Genomic DNA, 21,393 nt, shown 5'->3' on the forward strand with positions numbered 1-21,393 from the left:
ACAACAAGGCCCCTCAAAAAATTTTAGAAACACAAATGCTATAGAGACGTGTTGCTATGTAGCGTTTTTTGAGAAGAAGCTACTCCTACATTAAAGTCTAAAAAAATACTGAAGATTTTGTGTGATTGCTCTGCATTTAAACTCTCCAATTTACTTCTATATATGATCATTGGTTGTGCATTGCTGCTCTTTCAACAAAGGATATCAAGAGAATGAAGCACATTTTGGTAATAGAAGTAAATTTGGAAGTTGTTTAAAATTGTATGCTCTGTCTGAATTATGAAATAAAAATATTTTGTTTAGGTGATTTATACTTTAGCTACTGTGTATTTGAATCTTTTATATATATATATATATATATATATATATATATATATATATATATATATATATATATATATATATATATATATATATATATATAAACATTTTTTATTGAGGTATATTAAAACATAACAAAATACAATTCACATTCGGCAAATGACACAAGCAATCTGTTGTAAGTGTATTGACTATTACATCATAATCTATGTCCACCTTATATAACATTACAGCTCATAACATCTAGAATGAATCATTCCCAGTGCAGCTCAAGTTATGAAACACTTGTATTAACATAATAATAAAACCTTAAATAATTTTTCTGTTTTATATATATTTCAAGATAGCATTATTTTTTTTTTTTTTAACTTTATATTTTTATTGAGGTTTAGTAACAGATACAACATTACATATTGACACTTAACGGTGTAGATTCAGGAAATGACATAAATTCCAACTGACATTTTCGAGATATGCAGCGTAGCAGACATTGGAGGGTCATTTTACATATCAATTATGTGCATGGCATACCATCAGGAAGATAGGACAAGTTTTTCAATAAATAGTTATAAAGGACAAAAGAGCTAAAATGGTAAAAGACTGCATAAGGCAACAGTAATAGTAAAATGAGCTATGATACAGTGACCCTTGTCGGTGAGTGTAAAGGATATTGGGATTGAGAAAGAGCCGCCTATGAGTTTGCACTCTGTAACTATATCAGCTATGAATTAGTAAGTTGAATGGAGAGGAATTACGACAGTCTGTTAATGCAGAATAGGATAAGGAAGAGCTTGGCGTGCCAAACTAAGTTGATGGGTCAGTGGTAATAAGTGTCAATGAATTCAGGGACCTCATTTTGTAATATATTGGGTCAGGGGTAGGGGTGGTCAGCGGTCAAGAGCCGCTCTAGTTTGGGGAAGGGAGTTGTAATGTAAGGGGGGTATCTGATCTCAGCAGGGGTGAATGTTTCTGGTGGGGAAGTTTTACTGGTTGTTGTAGCGATTTGGAAACTGAAGTAAGGGCTGCTAGAGGTGAGGTATATAATGAACCAGGTAATCTAGAGTTCTGGAGTATTAATGCTATAGGAGGGGGCTAATAGAATAAGAGAAGAGAGGGGGGATGTCTTATGAAGGATTGGCGTGTTCTTGCTATGTCGGGTTGTTATATAAAAAAAGACTAAAGGATGGACAAATCCTCTTTTTAGTAACTAATCAACCAGGGGGAATAATGATAACAGCTCGAGAGGGATGGGATTCAGCTTGTCGGTTATATGAGTGAACTTCTCTACCCAGAGTGTACTTAGGCGAGAATAACTATCTAAGACAAGTACTAGGGCTAGGCCAAGGGATTATGTTTGTAAGGTAGGAGAGGAAAGGTCAATAGAGGAAAGCGATTAGAGGAGGTGTGTACTGACTGCAATAAATGGAATAAACACTGAGGCTGGGGTGTTCATAAAGATTACAGATAAATACTATCTCAGATAGATCAGTTCATTGTTTAGGCTTCCTAAATGTAATGTTAAGTGGCAGTTATAAAAAAGATGGGTCTCCCTCTTGACTATTAATGGCGGGGTGGGACTAATAGTGTATGGGTTTCTAGGGAGTTCTCTGAGTTCTGCATCTCTGGGCTGGTTTGAGTATATGTAATATATCAAAGGTGTGAATATGCTAGTGGCAATATAGGGGACGACAGGTCTAACTGGTATACATGCTAAAATTAAGTCACAAATTTCCAGCAGAATAAACAGCACTCTTCCAATAAATTAGTCCAGAGTCAAAATCTTAATGTAACATATAAAACCCCACACTATATATAGAGAGGAGGATTCTATGCAATTAGAAAGAAAAACAAGGGAAAAAAATGAGAAAAAAGAGAGAACTATGCGAACAATAACATGAAATATTAAAAGTAAAAGAAGCAACAGTACAATACGCTATCATTGACGTGTATTGAGAAACAATAGTCCCATACAAAGGGCAGCAGACATCTCTCCCTGGGAGCTTAAGTACCTGTCTCTCTAACCCACACCGCTTCTATTATGAGTGTTCAATGGGGAGAGAGCCCTGTTTCTGCAGCGAGGCTGCGGCGTGTGCAACAAGGGTAAGGAGAGGCCTGCCGTCCTCCGACAGAGATGGTGCTTGGGTGTGAGAGGTATGAGTGAGGAAAGTAAAAGTCCGACGACGTGGGGAGCTACTGTGGAGTTCTGCGGCTGTGCTGTCCACTGTAGTTTATATCCAGAGAGACCGGTAGTAAAACTATTGTCGGCTGGTCGGATCGAGGTTGCCGTGAAGAGATCTGCCATTGTGGGTTCCAGTGTACTCCGGTACTTGGGAGGAGAGCGGAGGAGCCAAGGGCAATGGTCAATCAGGTCGCCCCTCCGGAGGCCGGCCGCATCCTCCCGAGGAACCACCGCTAGTAAGTTCTCTCCTCCAGACCGGGAATTATGTGTGGCAGCTGGAGCGGCAGGGTGATCTATGTCCTCAGCTAGTTCCATGCAGCCTTGGGCATTGAATAGGTGCGGATCAGATGGGCATCGGTTACTTAGCGCTGACACTAGCACCTCGGTCTCCAAGGCAGAGGTCTCAGGTTTCCCCCCTCTCGTTATGACGCTGTCAGGGATAGAGTGCTTAATCGTTACTGCTCGAGGATATGAGGCCTCCATTTTAGCTTGGGTCTGGGTGTCGGGAGGCGCATCGAGGACTCTGTTAGCAGGCTGCAGCGGTGCCTTTTCACTTGTACTCTCTTTAAGCACTGAAGATAGATCGCTGAAGCAGTTATCCATTTGTTGTTCAAAACCAGAAAGAAGCATATTTAATGTGGTGTAGAAGTCTTCCCTGCTGAGAGATGGCATGATGAGCTTGTTTTACCCCGTGCTCCGGGGGGGGGGTTCCGTATTGATGTGAGATAGGCCGCAGGTTGATTTAGGCACCAGGTTAGTGTAGATATGAGGATTCTAATATGAATCTAATCAGCAGATCTTTAGAAAGCCGATGATGCACTTTGTGAAGGGTAATGCTGAGTAAATCCTGCGGTATATCATAAATCCAGAAGATTTTTGCTAGAGGTTTAAAATATGCGACCTATCATGGCCGCTGCTTAGACACGCCCCAAGATAGCATTATTTTAACAAGCAAGAGTTAAAATAAAAATTGTATGCTCTATCTGAATCACGAAAGAAAAAATTTGGGTTCAGTGTCCCTTTAAACAAACACACTCTTTCTATACCGCACCATAGGATGACTATCTAAAATAAATGAGCATGGGTTCACTCTTAAGATCAATATTATAAGGGGAAGGGTGATAATTTAAAACTAAAATAAGAAGCATACCTCTAATTCTATGTAGGAATAGCAGGTTCTGTAAAAGTTAATGATAGAGTAAAGTTAACTGAGTAATATTGCATAATACCTAAGAATTTTTTCATATATATTCTTTAAAGGGACACTGTACCCAAAATTTTTCTTTCGTGATTCAGATTGAGCATGAAATTTTAAGCAACTTTCTAATTTACTCCTATTATCAAATTTTCTTCATTCTCTTGGTATCTTTATTTGAAATGGAAGAATGTAAGTTTAGATGCAGGCCCATTTTTGGTGAACAACCTGGGTTGTCCTTGCTGATTGGTGGATAAATTCATCCACCATTAAAAAAGTGCTGTCCAGAGTACTGAAACCAAAAAAAAGCTTAGATGCCTTCTTTTTCAAATAATGATAGCAAGAGAACGAAGAAAAAAATGATAATAGGAGTAAATTAGAAAGTTGCTTAAAATTGCATGCTCTTTCTGAATTACAAAAGAAAAAATTTGGGTTCAGTGTCCCTTTAAGAGGTATAAACTATAATAATCTAACAGACTAGAATAATAGTACCAATGTTGTCCCTATAATTTATATATTATCTGCCTATAAGTCATTACTCTATACATTTCTTACTATAAACATATGCCTCTTAAAATTAAGACAAATACTTTAAGTTTGGGGACAGTTTAATGGAATCTGTGTTCCTCTGCTTATCCAGTAAACAGATATAAGTATGGGGGAGCGGGTCCAATATTAGAAATGAGTCTTTGAGAGGGACATTTTTGTATCATGGGGTCATCACTCACACAAAAAAAAAAAAGATATGCATATCAGCCTCCACTCTGTGGAGAATATAAATATATATGGGCCTGCAGCAAACCAGAAGTAAAAATAGCAGCTATGTTAATAGGTACATGTATGTAAAGACTCAGGTAAATAAGAGGCTAAAGATTTAGATTAGCCTAAATTATTAGATAGCAACCAATCTCCCTACAGTCAAATATAATAACCAAAGTACTTATATCTCTAGTATCAGGGATAAAATATAATATCCTTTATTAAGGATTCTCTAGGAATTCACCATAGGCTATTTCATAGTTCTAATATATTCTCTAATGAAGGTACCAACAGAACAGTAAAGACCCACTTCACTAGTAAATTCAAAATTGGGATTGTACTCCCACCTAGTGGACAGATCCAGTCTATATGTATGGTCATAAGATAAATATTAAGTCACTAACTGAGGAAGAGTATATTGGGAATTTATTGTCTGCCCAAGTTGTGAATTCCCAGAATTTCAAACTAATAAATAAAATAAAAATATAAATACGCATAGATGCCATGGTCTAGTATTACTCAATATACAACTGTGATAAGATAATCAGCTAAAACTTGGATATTTATATGAAGCTACCTACAAGTATGAGGAACAAATATATATTGTGGTATATATGGACTTCTGATTGCTGCATACCCAAATTGTACCAGTATGGTTAGTTCCCTTTGTAGCCTATAGAAATAAAACATTACACATGTACCTTGTGATTAAAGCTTACATACAAAATAAACAAAAAATGACATTCTAAACTTTGAGCATTTTAACCCAGAAAATACAGAATTCACAATCATTTTAATAAAAACTTTAAACTATGAATAGGAATAAACTTTAAACTAGGCAGTGAACCATATATATATATAGCTTAAGGACTGGGCCACAGATCATGACAGGAGCAAAATGTTCAACTGTAAAAAAGATAAATGTCCCACATATTTTCCTGAGACTAGGGTTTCAGACATTACTGTTGTCATTAAAAGGTTCAGATAAAACAAGAATAAGTAGCAACAGGGCAATAATCAAGCATGTTACCGCCTGGCAGTAGAGGTTGTGGCTGACTAACAATCGAAGGCATCTCCTATCCCACTCCTGTACTTGAGAATGCTTGCCCCGGGTAAATCATATAATTTGATGTCAGATCTCTGGGGTCTAATTTGTCGATTTCTTGCGAAAAACCTGTCTGTTAGAGGAGCTAAAGAGTCGGTACTCACTATTTCAGGCAAGGACTTGGGGATCTCCTCCTCTTTAGAGATTGTCCGGGCAGGCCATTGCCAATATGAGGTCAGGTAGCTAGGGCCCATCACTTCATCGTGGAAGATTTATCTATTCTTAGGCTGCCTTTTAAATCGCTTTGTGAGATCCCCCGTTCTTCCCTCCTGCAGGCTGGGCGTTCATTAATCTGTCCCCGAGGGTCGGCTGCATCCTGCAAGATATAATCTGTCAATGTTGTCTTGAGATTCCCATCAGTTAGCCTTTCTCGTTCCATGAGCTGCAATCCTTCAGAGATAGCTTTCATAGAATCAGGCTGACTACCATCTCCTGACGTTTGTATCTGCAGAGCGTCCAAAGTCTGGAGCATAGTCCTTTCAAAGTTTATTAACAGAGCATGTAGTGCCTTTGAGATGATCTCCATGTTGCATCAGTAATCCAGGCAATTGAGGATGACACACGCTAGACTAATCTCCACTAGGCTCCAGTTCCCAGTTAAGTCACATAGGCCTCACTGCGAAAATGTCTCTCTATAACTATTAAAGCATGCCAAAGAGCATTTGTCAGAAGAGTGCTTAATGGGCAAGCCCACACATATCTTCAGGACTATTAATGTACACCAACTTTCAAGAAATTTTGTGAATTGGCTCATAAAATAATAACTATAATGAGGAGCATCTCCAAGGCATGTCCTGCCGCTTCAGCATCAGGCTCCGCCCCTTGAATCTTATTTTTATAATTAAAAGTTTGAAATAAACTAGGTTTATGTGCTGCTCAAACTGCAAATTGTAATAGAAACTGAGTTGTAACAAACATTATGTATTCCTATAAACTGTTTTTTTATTAACTCTGCTAAGGGAAAAGGAAAATGACGGTCCTTTTGTATGTATACAGGCTAAACACCCCTGATAACTGGAACGTTACTAGGCAGTACATTTTAGTTTGGCAAATTTATATGAAATTTAGTAGCCAGTTTTTAGAAATCAACAGTGTTTTAATTTATTTAGATATTGCATGTAGAAGGAAAAAAAGAAAACTTTTGAAGACAGGAACAATAGGGCTGTAGAATCTGTTGGTGCTCTACAAATAACCAATAATAATAACCAGGTCTCAAAGTATTTGTCCAGCCCTGAAACTAGTACTACTCAATTTTTATTTCTTTCATTTAATTGGCAAGAGTCCATGAGCTAGTGACGTATGGGATATACAATCCTACCAGGAGGGGCAAAGTTTCCCATACCTCAAATACCTAAAAATACACCCCTAACCACACCCACAATTCAGTTTTACAAGTAAGTTTGTGCTAAGATTTCTACGTTGACATGCGCTTCTCAGCATTTTGAAGCCCGATTCCTCTCAGAGTACAGCGAATGTCAGAGGGATGTTAAGGGAGTATCACCTATTGAATGCAATGGTCTTCCTAACGGGGATCTATTTCATAGGTTCTCTGTTATCGGTCGTAGAGTTTCATCTCCTACCTCTCTTTTCAGATCGACGATATACTGGTTTGGCTATCTGCTTTATGTGGATGGGTGTCTTTTTGGTAAGTATGTTTTTTATTACTTAAGACACCCCAGCTATGGTTCGGCACTTTATGCATTTATATAAAGTTCTAAATATATGTATTGTACTTATATTTGCCATGAGTCAGTTTCATGTATTTCCTGTCAGTTTCAAATTTGGGGAAATAAACATTTTAAGACATATTTTTCTTACCTGGGGTTTAGTCTTTTTTTCAAAATTGACTACATTTTTCTTGCAGTATTAGGCCAGCGGGTGCGCCAAATGCTAGACTTTATTGCGTCAATCTTGGAATGCTGATATGACTTTTTAAGTCTAGATTGCTATCTCTTTCTTTCCAAGGTAATAAGAGACCTAAGGGTAAATATAGAGCTTCTAATCGTTTTCGTTCTTTTTTTCAAATAAGGAACAAAAACCTAATCCTTCCCTATGGAATCTGTTTCCAATTGGAAACCTTCATTAATTGGAATAAATCCAACCCGTTTAAGGAACCAAAAGCCAGCCCTTAAGTCCGCATGAAGGTGCGACTCTCATTCCAGCTCAGCTGGTAGGGGGCAGATTAGTTTTTTTTTTCAAGGATGTTTGGATTAATTCTGTCCAAAATCAATGGTTTCAGAGTATTGTCTCTCAGGGGTATCGAATAGGATTCTGAGTAAATCCTCCTGTGAGAAGATTTTTTTCTCTCACGCATCCCAGTAAATCCAGTTAAAGCTCAGGCTTTCCTGAAGTGTGTTTCAGACCTGTAGTTCAGTGGTAGTCATGCCAGTTCCTTTTCAGGAACAAGGTCTGGGGTTTTATTCAAATCTGTTCATTGTCCCAAAGAAGGAAATTTCATTCAGACCAATTCTGGATCTGAAAATTTTGAATCGTTATGTAAGAGTACCAACTTTCAAATGGTGACTTTAAGGACTGTTCTGCCTTTTATTCAGCAAGAACTTTTTAGGTCCACAATGGACTTGCAGAATGTATACCTTCATATTCCAATTCATTCAGATCATTATCAGTTCCTGAGATTCTCTTTTCTAGACAAGCATTAAAATTCGTTGCTCTTCCATTTGGACTAGCAACTGCTCAAAGAATCTTTTTTAAAGGTTCTAGGTGCCCTGCTTTATGGAAACCAGAGAGCAGGGTATTGCGGTGTTTCCTTATTTGGACAATATCTTGGTACTAGCTCAGTCTTTACGTTCTGCAGAATCTCACACAAATCAACTAGTGTTGTTTCTTTGCAAACATGGTTGGAGGATCAATTTACCAAAAAGTTTCTTGATTCCTCAGACAAGGGTCACCTTTTTTAGGTTTCCAGATAGATTCAGTGTCCATGACTCTGTCTCTAACAGACAAGAGACATGTGAAAGTGGTTGCAGCCTGCCGGCACCTTCAGTCTTAGTCATTCCCTTCAGTGGTTAGGTGCATGGAAAATTTAGGTCTCATGACTGCAGCATCAGACGCGATTCCCTTTGCTCGTTTTCACATGAAACCTCTCCAGCTTTGTTTGCTGAATCCATGGTGCAGGGATTATACAAAGATATCACAATTAATATCCTTAAATCCCAATGTTTGACACTCTCTGACGTGGTGGTTAAATCACCAGCGTTTAGTTCAAGGGGCTTCTTTGTTCGGCTAACCTGGACTATGATCACTACAGATGCAAGTCCTTCAGGTTGGGGAGCTGTTTGGGGATCTCTGACAGCACAAGGGGTTTGGAAATCTCAAGAGGCGAGATTACCAATCAATATTTTAGAACTCTGTGCAATTCTCAGAAATCTTCAGTTTTGGCCTCTATTGAAGAGAGAACCATTCATTTATTTTCAAACAGACAATATCACAGACAGTGGCATTTGTCAATCAGCAGGGTGGAACTCACAGTCCACAAGCTATGGAAGTAGTATCTCAGATACTTGCTTGGGCGGAATCCAGCTCCTATCTAAATTCTGTGGTGCATATCCCAGGTATAGACATTGGGAGGCGGATTATCTCAGCCGTCAGACTTTACATCCAGGGGAGTGGTCCCTCCATCCAGATGTGTTTTCTCAGATTGTTCAGATATGGGGTCTTCTAGAGAGAGATCTGATGGCCTCTCATCTAAACAAGAGACTTCCCAGATGCCTGTCCAGGTCCAGGGATTTTCAGGCGGAAGCAGTGGGTGCGCTGACACTTCCTTGGTGTTATCAACCTGCTTATATTTTCCTGCCTCTAGTTCTTCTTCCAAGAGTGATTTCCAAAATCATCATGGAACAATAGTTTGTGTTGCTGGTGGTTCAAGCATGGCATCACAGGTTTTAGTATGCGGGTCTTGTTCGGATGTCCAGCTGCCAACCTTGGCCACTTCCGTTAAGGCCGGATCTACTGTCTCAAAGTCCGTTTTTCCATCAGGTTCTCAAATTATTAAATTTGAAGGTATGGAAATTGATCGCTTAGTGCTAAGTCATAGAGGTTTCTCTGACTCAGTGGATTAATACTATGTTACAAGCTCGTGAATCTGTCAAGAAAGATTTATTATTGAGTTTGGAAGACTTACATTTCATGGTGTTCTCATAAATTCTCTTGGCATTCTTTTAGAGTTGCAAGAATTTTACAGTTTCTTCAGGATGGTTTGGATAAGCGTTTGTCTGCAAGTTCCTTGAAGGGACAAATCTCTGCTCTTTCTGTTTTATTCACAGAAAGATTGCTTCACTTCCTGATATTCACTGTTTTGTACAGGCTTTAGTTCGTATTAAGAATGTCATTAAATCAATCTCTCCTCCTTGGAATCTTAATTTGGTTTTGAGGGCTTTACAGGCTCTTCCATTTTGAGCCTATGCATTCTTTGGACATTTATCTACTTTCTTGGAAAGTGTTGTTCCTTTTGGCCATCTCTTCTGCTAGAAGAGTTTCTGAGCTATCTGCTCTTTCTTGTGAATCTCTTTTTCTGATTTTTAATCAGGATAAGGCGGATTTGCGGACTTCATTTAATTTTTTTCCTAAGGTTGTGAATTCTAACAACATTAGAGAAATTGTTGTCCCTTCCTTGTGTCCTAATCCTAAGAATTCTTTGGAAAGATCCTTACATTCTTTGGATGTGGTGAGAGCTTTGAAATATTATATTGAAGCTACTAAGATTTCAGGAAGACTTCTAGTCTATTTGTTATATTTTCTGGTCCTAGGAAAGGTCAGAAGGCTTCTGCTATTTCCTTGGCTTCTTGGTTAAAGCTTTTGATTCTTCAGGCTTATGTGGAGTCGGGTCAGGTCCCGCCTCAGAGAATTACAGCTCATTCTACTAGATCAGTCTCCACTTCGTGGGCTTTTAAGAATGAAGCTTCAGTTGATCAAATTTGCAAAGCGACAACTTGGTCTTCTTTTCATACATTTACTAAATTCTTCTGCTGATGTTTTAAGATTTTCTTGTCATTTAAAGAATAAACTTATATTTTGGGTTGTGGATTATTTTTTCAGCGGAAAATGGCTGTTGTTTATTTTCATCCCTCCCTCTCTAGTGACTCTTGAGTGGAGTTCCACATCTTGGGTATTGATAACCCATACGTCACTAGCTCATGGACTCTTGCCATTTACATGAAAGAAAACATAATTTATGTAAGAATTTACCTGATAAATTAATTTCTTTCATATTGGCAAGAGTCCATGAGGCCCACCCTTTTTATGGTGGTTATGATTTTTTTGTATAAAGCACAATTATTTTCAAATTACTTTTGTTGATGCTTTTTACTGCTTTCTTTATCACCCCACTGCTTGGCTATTCGTTAAACTGAATTGTGGGTGTGGTGAGAGGTGTATTTATAGGCATTTGAGGTTTGGGAAACTTTGCCCCTCCTGGTAGGATTGTATATCCCATACGTCACTAGCTCATGGACTCTTGCGAATATGAAAGAAATTAATTTATCAGGTAAATTCTTACATAAATTATGTTTTTATATACCCATAAAGGGACAGATAAGTCCAAAAAAACTTTCATGATTTAAATAGGGAATGTAATTTTAAACAACTTTCCAATTTACTTTTATCACCAATATTCTTAGTTGAAAGCTTATTCTAGGAGTTTCATATGCAAATTTATTAGACTTTGAAGACTGCCTCTAATCTGAATGCATTTTGACCACTAGAGGGCATTAGTTCATGTGTTTTATATAGATAACATTGAGCTCATGCACGTGAAGTTACCCTGGAGTAAGCACTGATTGGCTAAAATTCAAGTCTGTCAAAAGAACTAAAATAAGGGGGTAGTTTGCAGAGGCTTAGATACAAGGTAATCACAGAGTTAAAAAGAGTATTAATATAACTGTGTTGGTTATGCAAAACTGGGGAATGGGTAATAAAGGGAATATCTTTCTTTTTAAACAACAACAATTCTGGTGTTGACTGTCCCTTTAACCAGAGGATGGCACTTTTTATGAGTACTACTCTAAGTATTACTATATAGTAACCAGGCACACTGGCCTCATTTTGTGAATCAGGTTAAAGATCATTATTATTAATAATAAATATGGTTGCACCGATACCGATACTAGTATCGGTATCGGTACCGATACCAAGTATTTGCCTGAGTACTTATACTCGTGCAAATGCACCGATACTTAAACTGATACCTCTACTTCCTACCCATATGCTATCTTGTGGCGTTTTTTCAAACTGCATGTTCCCATTTTATTTTAAACTGGAGAGGAGACTAAACTAAAAAAAAAAAATGTTCTGCCAATACAAATTGCTGTTATTTGTATTATTGTAGGAGAGATCACTGTACCTCGTTCAGACAAACCCCTGAAGTACTGGGCAGTTAATAAACAGATTTCCAGCTCTGGCTAAAATGGCCCAAAAATATCTTTCTGCCCCATGCAGTAGTGTGGAAAGTGAAAGACTGTTCAACTTAGAGTCGAACCTCCATACAAATGTCAGCTTGATGTTATATAACAGCCCTACAACCCAATTGCATTACCCCTTTAAATGTAATATTTTATTGTAATATTTTTTATTTATAAACATGTTCAGTGAACTTTGTGATAAATAAAACTTATTATTAAATAATGTCTTTTGAATTACAGTCCTTTAAAATTATAAAGAAGGAATCTTAAATAATTAGTCTGTATTGTGCTTGGTAAACTGTCACATGACATTAAAAAAAAGTATCAGTAATTGGTATCGGCGAGTATTTGAAAACAAGTATCGGTACTTGTACTCGGTCATAAAAAAATGGTATCGGTGCAACCCTAATAATAAACATAATGTCATAGCTCTGTGTCTGATGGTTCTCTGTCAGCCACATAATGTCTTTCTCAAGCATCCCACAGAGAGCATAAGCAGAGTGAGTGAAGAGAAGGGTAGCTCTGGACCTGGCAGCCATACTAGAGAACATCCAGAAATGTGACATGGCTGGCTGCAGAAGTAGTGTCACCCCACAATGCAGCACTCTTGGTTCCATTAAAGGACCAGTCAACACAGTAGATTTGCATAATCAACAAATATCCCTTAGTCTGAACTCGAAATGAGTAGTAGATTTTTATTCTGAGAATTTTAAAAGTTATGTATTTTTCCACTCCCCCTGTACCATGTGACAGCCATCAGCCAATCACAAATTCATACACGTACCATGTGACAGCCATTCACAAATGCATACACACTTATTCTTGCACATGCTCAGTAGGAGCTAGTGACTCAAAAAGTTTAAATATAAAAAGACTCCATTTTGTTAATGGAAGTAAATTGGAAAGTTGTTTAAAATAGCATGCTCTATCTGAATAATAAAAGTTTAATTATCATTGAGTGTCCCTTTAACAATTACTAAAATTATGCTAACCTTTAACACATACTTTAAAGCTGTGATCCTTAAAGGGACATCTAATGTTATAGGTCCATTCTTTAATATATTAGATGTCATTTATACTTTGCTGGTCCTAAATAACTTTCATAATTTCATCATTTATTTGTAGAGCGCCAACAGTTTCCGAAGCGCTAACTTTAACAGTTTATACCTATAGAAACATACAATAAGTCATTTCAGATTGTTTTATTGTCTTAGAAATCTACTGGACATCTCAATTCAGTATCAATCCATAAGATTTAATTTATCCCCTTAACGACACATGTCGTACAGGGTACGTCAAACACAAACTGGTCTTTAAAGACCGACGTACCCTGTACGTCGTTAGGTGTTTAAAGCGGCTGTTATCAATCCTGATCGCTTCCAGACACATTCAAGTTATTGCCGTGATGCCTCTATATTGAGGCATCACTGCAATACCTTTTCTGGCACACAGATGCAGAGAGGGCCACTCTGATGGTGCCGACCATTGGTGGGTGGGAGCAGCTGCAGGGAGGCAGGTGGACGGCCCAACATGGATCACTTCCGTCCAGCAGTGTCGGATTAGTCCCCGGTGCATGCGAGAGTGCGCGCGTGTGCCCCAGCGATCTGCACTAATATGTGCATCGATTGTGGTGTTGGTGCGCGTGGGAGAGGGTGGAAAATTATTTTTAAAAAAGGGATGAGGGGGGTATTGAGGGGGGCCAGCTACACTACAGAAAAATAAAAATTTTAATTTAAAAATGCACCTTTTTTTGATAAGTGGATACTGCCAGTACCCATTTATGCCATAATTGCAAAAGTTGTTTGTAAATCATTTCAGTGAGAAACCTAGTTAGTGAAAAAGTGAACGTTTTTTTTTTTGTTTGTTTTTTATCACATTTGTCGGTGAAATTGTGGCGTGAAATATACCAAAATGGGCCTAGATCAAAACTTTGGGTTGTCTTAACCATACAAGCTCCCTACAAGTTACCTAATTAACCCCTTCACTGCTGGGCATAATAAACGTGTGGTGCGCAGTGGCGTTTAGCGGCCTTCTAATTACCAAAAAGTAATGCCACAGCCATAAATGTCTGCTATTTCTGAACAAAGGGGATCCCAGAGAAGCTTTTACAACCATTTGTGCCATAATTGCACAAGCTGTTTGTAAATAATTTCAGTGAGAAACCTAAAGTTTGTAAAAAAGTTAACTTTTTTTTTTATTTGATGGCATTTGGCGGTGAAATGGTGGCATGAAATATACCAAAATGGGCCTAGATCAATACTTTGGGTTGTCTACAAAAAGAAAATATATACATGTAAAGGGATATTCAAAGATTCCTGACAGATATCAGTGATCTAATGTAACTAGGCTAATTTTGAAGAAAAAAAAAAAAAGTTGGGAAATAGCAAAGTGCTACTTGTATTTATTGCCCTATAACTTGCAAAAAAAAGCAAAGAACATGTTATTGGGTATTTCTAAATTCAGGACAAAATTTAGAAAATTATAGTAAATTATAAGATATAATGAAAATATTGTTATCTTTCAAAAATTAATTTAATGGCGAGAAAAACAGTATATAATATGTGTGGGTACAGTAAATGAGTAAGAGGAAAATTACAGCTACATCTTAAAGGACCAGTAAACACACAAAATAATGTTTAGTGCATAGTGCAGAATTATATAACATCAGCTTAGCGCCATCTTTCTACCTGAAAGGATTTCAGTGAAAAACTGCTACGAAAGTTACTTTTACAGTACGCCGCTCCTGGCTCTACTGAGCGGGTCTGTTTGTTTTCCCTAAGCGCATCGGGCACGCTGTCTATTCACAGCCAGCCCGATCGCGCCATTAAACTCAATGTAAATCGCTCCTACTACCAGACCAGAGCGGGAGCGAGTTACACTTTCGTAGCAATTTTTCACTGAAATCCTTTAAGGTAGAAAGATGGCGCTAAGCTATGTGCAGAATTATATAATATTATTTTGTGGGTTTACTGGCCCTTTAAGGGAAAGAAATTGGAAAATGGCCTTGTCCTTAAAGGGACAGTTCACCCCAAAAAAATGTCTCCCCTTTAAATTGTTCCTAATGATCCATTTTACCTGCTGGAGTGTATTAAATTGTTTACAAGTAGCTCCTTTACCCCCTATTTCAGCATATGAAATAGCTGATTTAGCCTGTGGTATCACAACCTATACTAAAAATGTTGATACTGGAGTATACGCTATTGACAGACTATGTAAACACAGCCAGCAGAAGAAATTACACTCTCAGTGGGTTGCAGGATAGTTTAAGTAATAAAATGTTGATTTATTATTATTATTCTTTCTAAGTACTGAGTTTGCTTTACAAACAGATATAAGATAAGGAAGCAAGTCTGTGTGAATAAAAGTGATAACATAATGAGATCTGATATTACCTGAAGCTCAACCCATTGTAATAGGCTGTGGTTTAAAACACAAAACTAGCTAATTCATATATACAAATAAACTTGAAAATGCAAACTCTCAAACATTTTATACTCTGCAGCTGGTATAGCAAGTCATTGAAAATACATTAATTGAAAAACAATTTTACAGTGTACTGTCCCTTTAATGGGTTAAATATGTACTTTTATGTAATCAGACACATGTCTAAGCAGCACATTGTCTTATAAAGCATGTCTTTGTTGTACTACTTATTCCATTAAATAGGTAAGTAAAAAAAAAAGTTTGGGGCTAAAATACTTTTATTAATGAGACTATGTTTTACCATGACATTAGGTTTTGTAGACACAAGAATATTAATTGGCCACATTTTTTTATGTTAGCTAAAAATATAGCTCTTTTTTGTACATTACATTTTCACAATAAGGTTGCTTATGAAGTGGTGATAAAAAAAAAGTAAAGTCTAAGTACAATGTGTCAAGGCAGTTGCATATCTAAAATGTTACAAAATTTGCTATGATTTTTAAGTAGAGCTGTAAAAAAAATGATGTTACCACTAGGTGGAGCCAAAGTATTAGGTTCAAAACTAATGAAACCTGAGCAGTATGTGCTACAGGACAAATGGGTTTGCAACCTTATAAGTCAGTCTCATAACAACGCAGGCATATAAATAGCTGAAATAAAGGCACAATTAGAGTGAACTTTTTATGTGTAGATTTAGTTCCTTAAACTTTCTAGTTTTTGTATTTTTATACAAGTTGGAATTAGATAAAAATACTGCTAGAATATTTAAATGTCTTTTGAATAGTAGTTATCAAATCTTAAATTATTCATGTATTTCTTTCTTATTTTTTTTCTTGCATATGTTTTATCAGTTTCATGTAGGGGCATTTGAATAAAATCCTAACTCCGTCTTATTTTAATATTCTAGCTCAAACAGGCAATTTGGATAAATTTGTGTTATCGCAGCTGACCCAGTTATTCCTTACCGTTACCTTGGAGTGCCCTTTTTATGAGGTACGGCATCATTTTCTAATATCTTTTGGCTTTTAAATTGCTATTTCTCCCTGACTTTGCACACAATGCTCATCTGTGATATGACTTTGGAGACCAGTGTGACCAGAATTGTAATATTCTACATCTTTTAATAGACTTCATTTTCACCCCTCTGCTAAGGACATCCCAGAGCAGACAGATCTTTTTAATGTGGAATGTTTTATAGACTGACTTTGTAGGAAGTAAAACTATGAAACTATTTGTGCTGCTGCTTCTGAAAAAAAGAGTGCATATTCCAGAAGAAAATGAATGTTAGCACAAATATAGCACATTTTATGCATTTCAAATATTTTATCTTTTGGGAAATTATCATTTAAATTCTAGCATGTTCTGATGATACTTGTACCTAAATCATCTATTGCTGCTTCATTTTATCTAAGTACTCTCTTAGCTACTTAGCTGCATCTTAGTACGTAGGACTGTGTCTTTGAAGATGCATTAACAAACTCATGTAAGATACAATTCTTTCAAGAGGCAACGCTCTAGTTTTGATGTATGTCCAGAAATACATTATATATTATTATTATTATTATTATTATTATTATTATTATTATTATTTTTTTTATATTCATCCACAGCATTTTTAACATTAGTGGTAATTTTCAGAGGACCTTGATAATTGGCTGGTTACAATTATTTTGCAGAAGCATTTAAAGGGATAGTCTAGTCAACATTAAACTTCCATGATTCAGATAGAGCAGCAATTTTAAGCAACTTTCTAATTTACTCCTGTTGTCAAATTTTCTTCGTTCTATTGGTATCTTTATTTGAAAAAGTAGGAATTTAAGCATAAGAGCCAGCCCGTTTTTGGTTCAGCACCTGGGTAGCGCTTGCTGATTGGTGTCTTAATGTAGCCTCCAATCAGCAAGCGCTACCCAGATGCTGAACCAAAAATGGACCAGCTCCTAAACTTACATTCAAATAAAGATACCAAGAGAACGAAGAAAAATTGACAATAGGAGAAAATTAGAAAGTTGCTTAAAAATTGCATCCTCTAGCTGAATCATGCCTGTTAAATTTTGTCTAGACTATCCCTTTAAATGCTAGGTATGCATTGCATAATTGTTATTGAACACTGGTGAACATTTTTATTAATGCTTTGATAAAATAAAAGTGAAATAGGAAATTCTGTCAAAAAGATAAAATACAATAAAAATAAAAATAAATGTCATTATAAAGTAATAGAAAAAGTTACACCTTTAATGACAACTTACTTTAAAGGGACAGTCTACACCAGAATATTTATTGTTTTAAAAGATAGATAATCCCTTTATTACCAATTGCCTAGTTTTGCTTAAAGGGACAGTCAAGTCCAAAAAAACCTTTCATGTTTTAAATAGGGCATGCAATTTTAAACAACTTCCCAATTTACTTTTATCACCAATTTTGCTTTGTTCTCTTGGTATTCTTAGTTAAAAGCTAAAACTAGGAGGTTCATATGCGAATTTCTTAGACTGCCTCTAATCTGAATACATTTTGACCACTAGAGGGCATTAGTTCACATGTTTCATATAGCTAACATTGAGCTCATGCACGTAAAGTGACCTAGGACTGAGCACTGATTGGCTAAACTGCATGTCTGTCAAAAGAACTGAAATAAGGGGGCAGTCAGCAGAAGCTGAGATACAAGATAATTACAGAGGTAAAACGTGTATTATTATAACTGTGTTGGTTATGCAAAGCTGGGGAATGGGTAATAAAGGGATTATCTTTCTTTTTAAACAACAAAAATTCTGGTGTTGACTGTCCCTTTAACCAACACAGTTCTATACACTTTTTACCTCTTTAATTATCCTGTTTCTAAGCCTCTGCAAACTGCCCCTTATTTCAGTTCTTTTGACAGAATCGCATTTTAGCCAATCGGTGCTGGCTCCTAGGAACTCCACGTGCGTGAGCTCAGTGTTATCTATATGAAACACATGAACGATCACCCTCTAGTGATGAAAAACTGTCAAAATGCCCTGAGCTAAGAGGTGGCCTTCAAGGGCTTAGAAATTAGCATAGGAACCTCCTAGATTTAGCTTTCAACTAAGAATACCAAGAGAACAAAGCAAAATTGTTGATAGAAGTAAATTAGAAAATTGTTTAAAATGACATGCCATCCCTATCTGAATAATGAAAGTTTGTTTTGGTGTTTTCAAATCTGTCCTCATGACTCCCTAACAGGACAGTTTTTCAGGCTATCTGAACTAGAGCAGGTAAAATATGATTGTTAACCTGTTCTCACCCAAGGTAATCCTGTAACTCTGGCCTGTTAGGGAGTCATGAGGACAGGTTTAAAAACCTTGAGATAGAACATACAATTTTAAGCAACTTGCCATTTTCTGTAATCAAATATGTTTCATTCTCTTGGTATCCTTGGTTGAAGGAGCAATAGTGCTCTACTTGGAGCAAGTTGAACACATATATTTTTTTTTTTATTTTTTTTAAATCTTCATACACTTTTTTGTCTTAAATTTAACTTTTAAATAATCATATTTGTACACACCTTTCCTTCCATAAGGCAGTGAGAGTCCACTACCTCATTCCTTACTGTTGGGAAATACAACACCTGGCCACCAGGAGGAGGCAAAGACGCCCCAGCCAAAGGATTAAATATCCCCCCCACTTCCCCTGTCCCCCAGTCATTCTTTGCCTTCCGTCACTATTGGAGGTGGCAGAGAAGTGTCAGAAGATTTGGATAGTCCTGTATTGGGTATGTTCCCTTCAAGAAAGGACTGGAGTTTTAAGTAATCATGTCAACCTCTCAGTGAGAGTATTGATTAAAATGTTGGAGTCTGGAGATGCAGGGAAAGTTTTTCTGCAAACCCATCCAGACTGTCGCTAACAGCTCCTGAGCAATCAGTGTTGACAAGTTTAACTGCTTGCTGCTACACACTCAAGTCCATGTCAGAAGTGCTGCTGCAAGACTGTCATGCTTGAGAGGCTGTGCCTGTTCCACAGCATGGATCCTGGAGGGTAAGACCGTTTTTATATATACAATTTAAAACGCTATACAGAGTCAAAGTGTGGCTCCTTTATACCTCAATAGGATCAAGGGTTAATATCTCCTTCAGGGAGATTATTGGAACAGCTAGGGGATTTATATCTGCTTAATGTGAGAGATTTTTTGGGCTCATAGTGTTTTTGGCTTGGAACAATCAGGTTTCACTTTTGTTTTTGAAGTGTTGCTCAGCTCATAATAGCTTTGTGCCCTTTTTCATAGCAGGGGATAATGCACCACATGACCGGGTGCAGTCTCTTTCATTTCCTAAGATCCTGCTGCAGAAATCATTCCTGAGGAGAGCGTTTTTCACTGTTAGCTGTCTGGGTCTAGGAGGTGGTGAGTGCCCCAGCCATTGGGAGTATTAAGGTGCCGTTTTTTTAAATAAAAACATTTTTTTGCTTGTCCTTCTGTGGGTATATACAAAGCTATGGAGGACCGCTCCTTCTGTACTGATTAATAATTCCTGTTTATATTGTGAGGATGCTGTGGTTTGCCCGCCTGCTCAATTTTGTTTGATTTGCCTAAACACTGTTCTAAAGTCTAAGAAGGGAGACAAGCCTGCTAATACTCATAGCGCTATTAGCCCTTCTGAGCCGCCTACTTCTCAGGAATCTGGGTCCTGAGAAATCACTACCCTTTCTACATTACCCGTTTCACATGCAGTTCCCCATGGCTCAATTAATCCTCCATCTGGAGGGGACCTTTTCCAGCGGACTTTACAGCGCATTTACAGTTGGCTGTGTCTGCGGCCCTGAGTGCCTTACCTTGCTCTAACAAATGCAAGAGAAAGGTTAAACATAGTTCTCCTGACCTAGAGTCATCTAAATATCTTTTGGATTTAGCTACTATATACCAGCTATCCGAGGATGAGTTAACCTCTGTAGCTTCAGAGGGTGAACTTTCTGAGTCGGAGACTTCAGTTTCTAAACTTCCTTCAGCGGAGGAACCCTGCTTTAATAAAAAACGCAGATGCTCAATTTTAAATCTAAAGGAGGTTCTGTCTACGCTAGAGGTTCCAGAGGCTACACTCCCTGAGGAACCTAAGATCCCTAAATTAGACAGAGTTTATGAATATAGGAAGGTCCCTCTGACTTTTCCTGTGCCAGTTAATATGGCGAACATTATTAGTAACAAATGGGAAAGAGTAGAAACTTCTTTTTCCCCCTTGTCTACTTTTAAGAAATTATTCCCGGTCCCTTACTCTCCATTAGATTTGTGGGGCTGCATCCCTAAGGTAGATTGCACTATCTCTAAGCATACTACTATCCCTCTGGAGGGTAGTTCTTCTTTTAGAGAGCCTATGGATAAGAAAATGGAAACTTTTCTAAGGAAGATATTTCAAAATACAGAGTTTTTATTTCAACCGGTGGCAGCTGTAGCCGCGGTTGCTGGAGCAGCTACCTACTGGTGCGACACTCTGTCGGAGCTCATTGAGGTGGAGACTCCCCTTGAGGATATTCAGGAGAGAATTAAAGCACTGATAATTGCTAACTCCTTCATCAGTGACGAGAACATGCAGATTATTTGCATAAATGCAAAGGCTGCTGGCTTTGCGGTTTTAGCCTGCCGGGCTCTCTGGTTGAAGTCTTGGTCTGCGGATATGACTTCTAAATCCAGACTCCTTTCTCTTCCCTTTAAGGGGAAGATTTTATTCGGTCCAGGGCTGGACTCCATTATCTCAACAGTTACCGGAGGCAAAGGTGCCTTCCTACCGCTGGATAAGAAGAATAGGCCTAAGGGACGGCAACTGTCTAATTTTCGTTCCTTTCGTGCCGACAAGTCACAACGACAGCAGTCTTCTTCCAAGTCCGAGCAGCCAAAGAGTACTTGGAAGGTGGCTCACTCCTGGAATAAGTCCAAACAGACTAAGTAGCCCGCCAAGAACAAATCGGCATGAAGGGGGCGGCCCCTGATCCGGGATCGGATCGAGTAGAGGGCAGTTTGTCTTTTTTTGTTCAGGCACTTGGTTCCAGGATG

General features: G+C 37.7%; 1 protein-coding gene across 1 annotated transcript in view; it reads left to right on the forward strand.

Moving 5' to 3' along the window:
- FASTKD3 (FAST kinase domains 3) overlaps positions 1–21,393 on the forward strand; it is a 244,585-nt gene that overhangs the window by 9,787 nt on the left and 213,405 nt on the right. Inside the window, exon 3 of the mRNA XM_053714516.1 lies at positions 16,306–16,391. Coding sequence (XP_053570491.1) covers positions 16,306–16,391 — 86 coding nt within the window. The remainder of the gene's footprint in view (positions 1–16,305; positions 16,392–21,393) is intronic.

Source organism: Bombina bombina, chromosome 5, assembly GCF_027579735.1.
Source record: "Bombina bombina isolate aBomBom1 chromosome 5, aBomBom1.pri, whole genome shotgun sequence".
Taxonomy (NCBI): domain Eukaryota; kingdom Metazoa; phylum Chordata; class Amphibia; order Anura; family Bombinatoridae; genus Bombina; species Bombina bombina.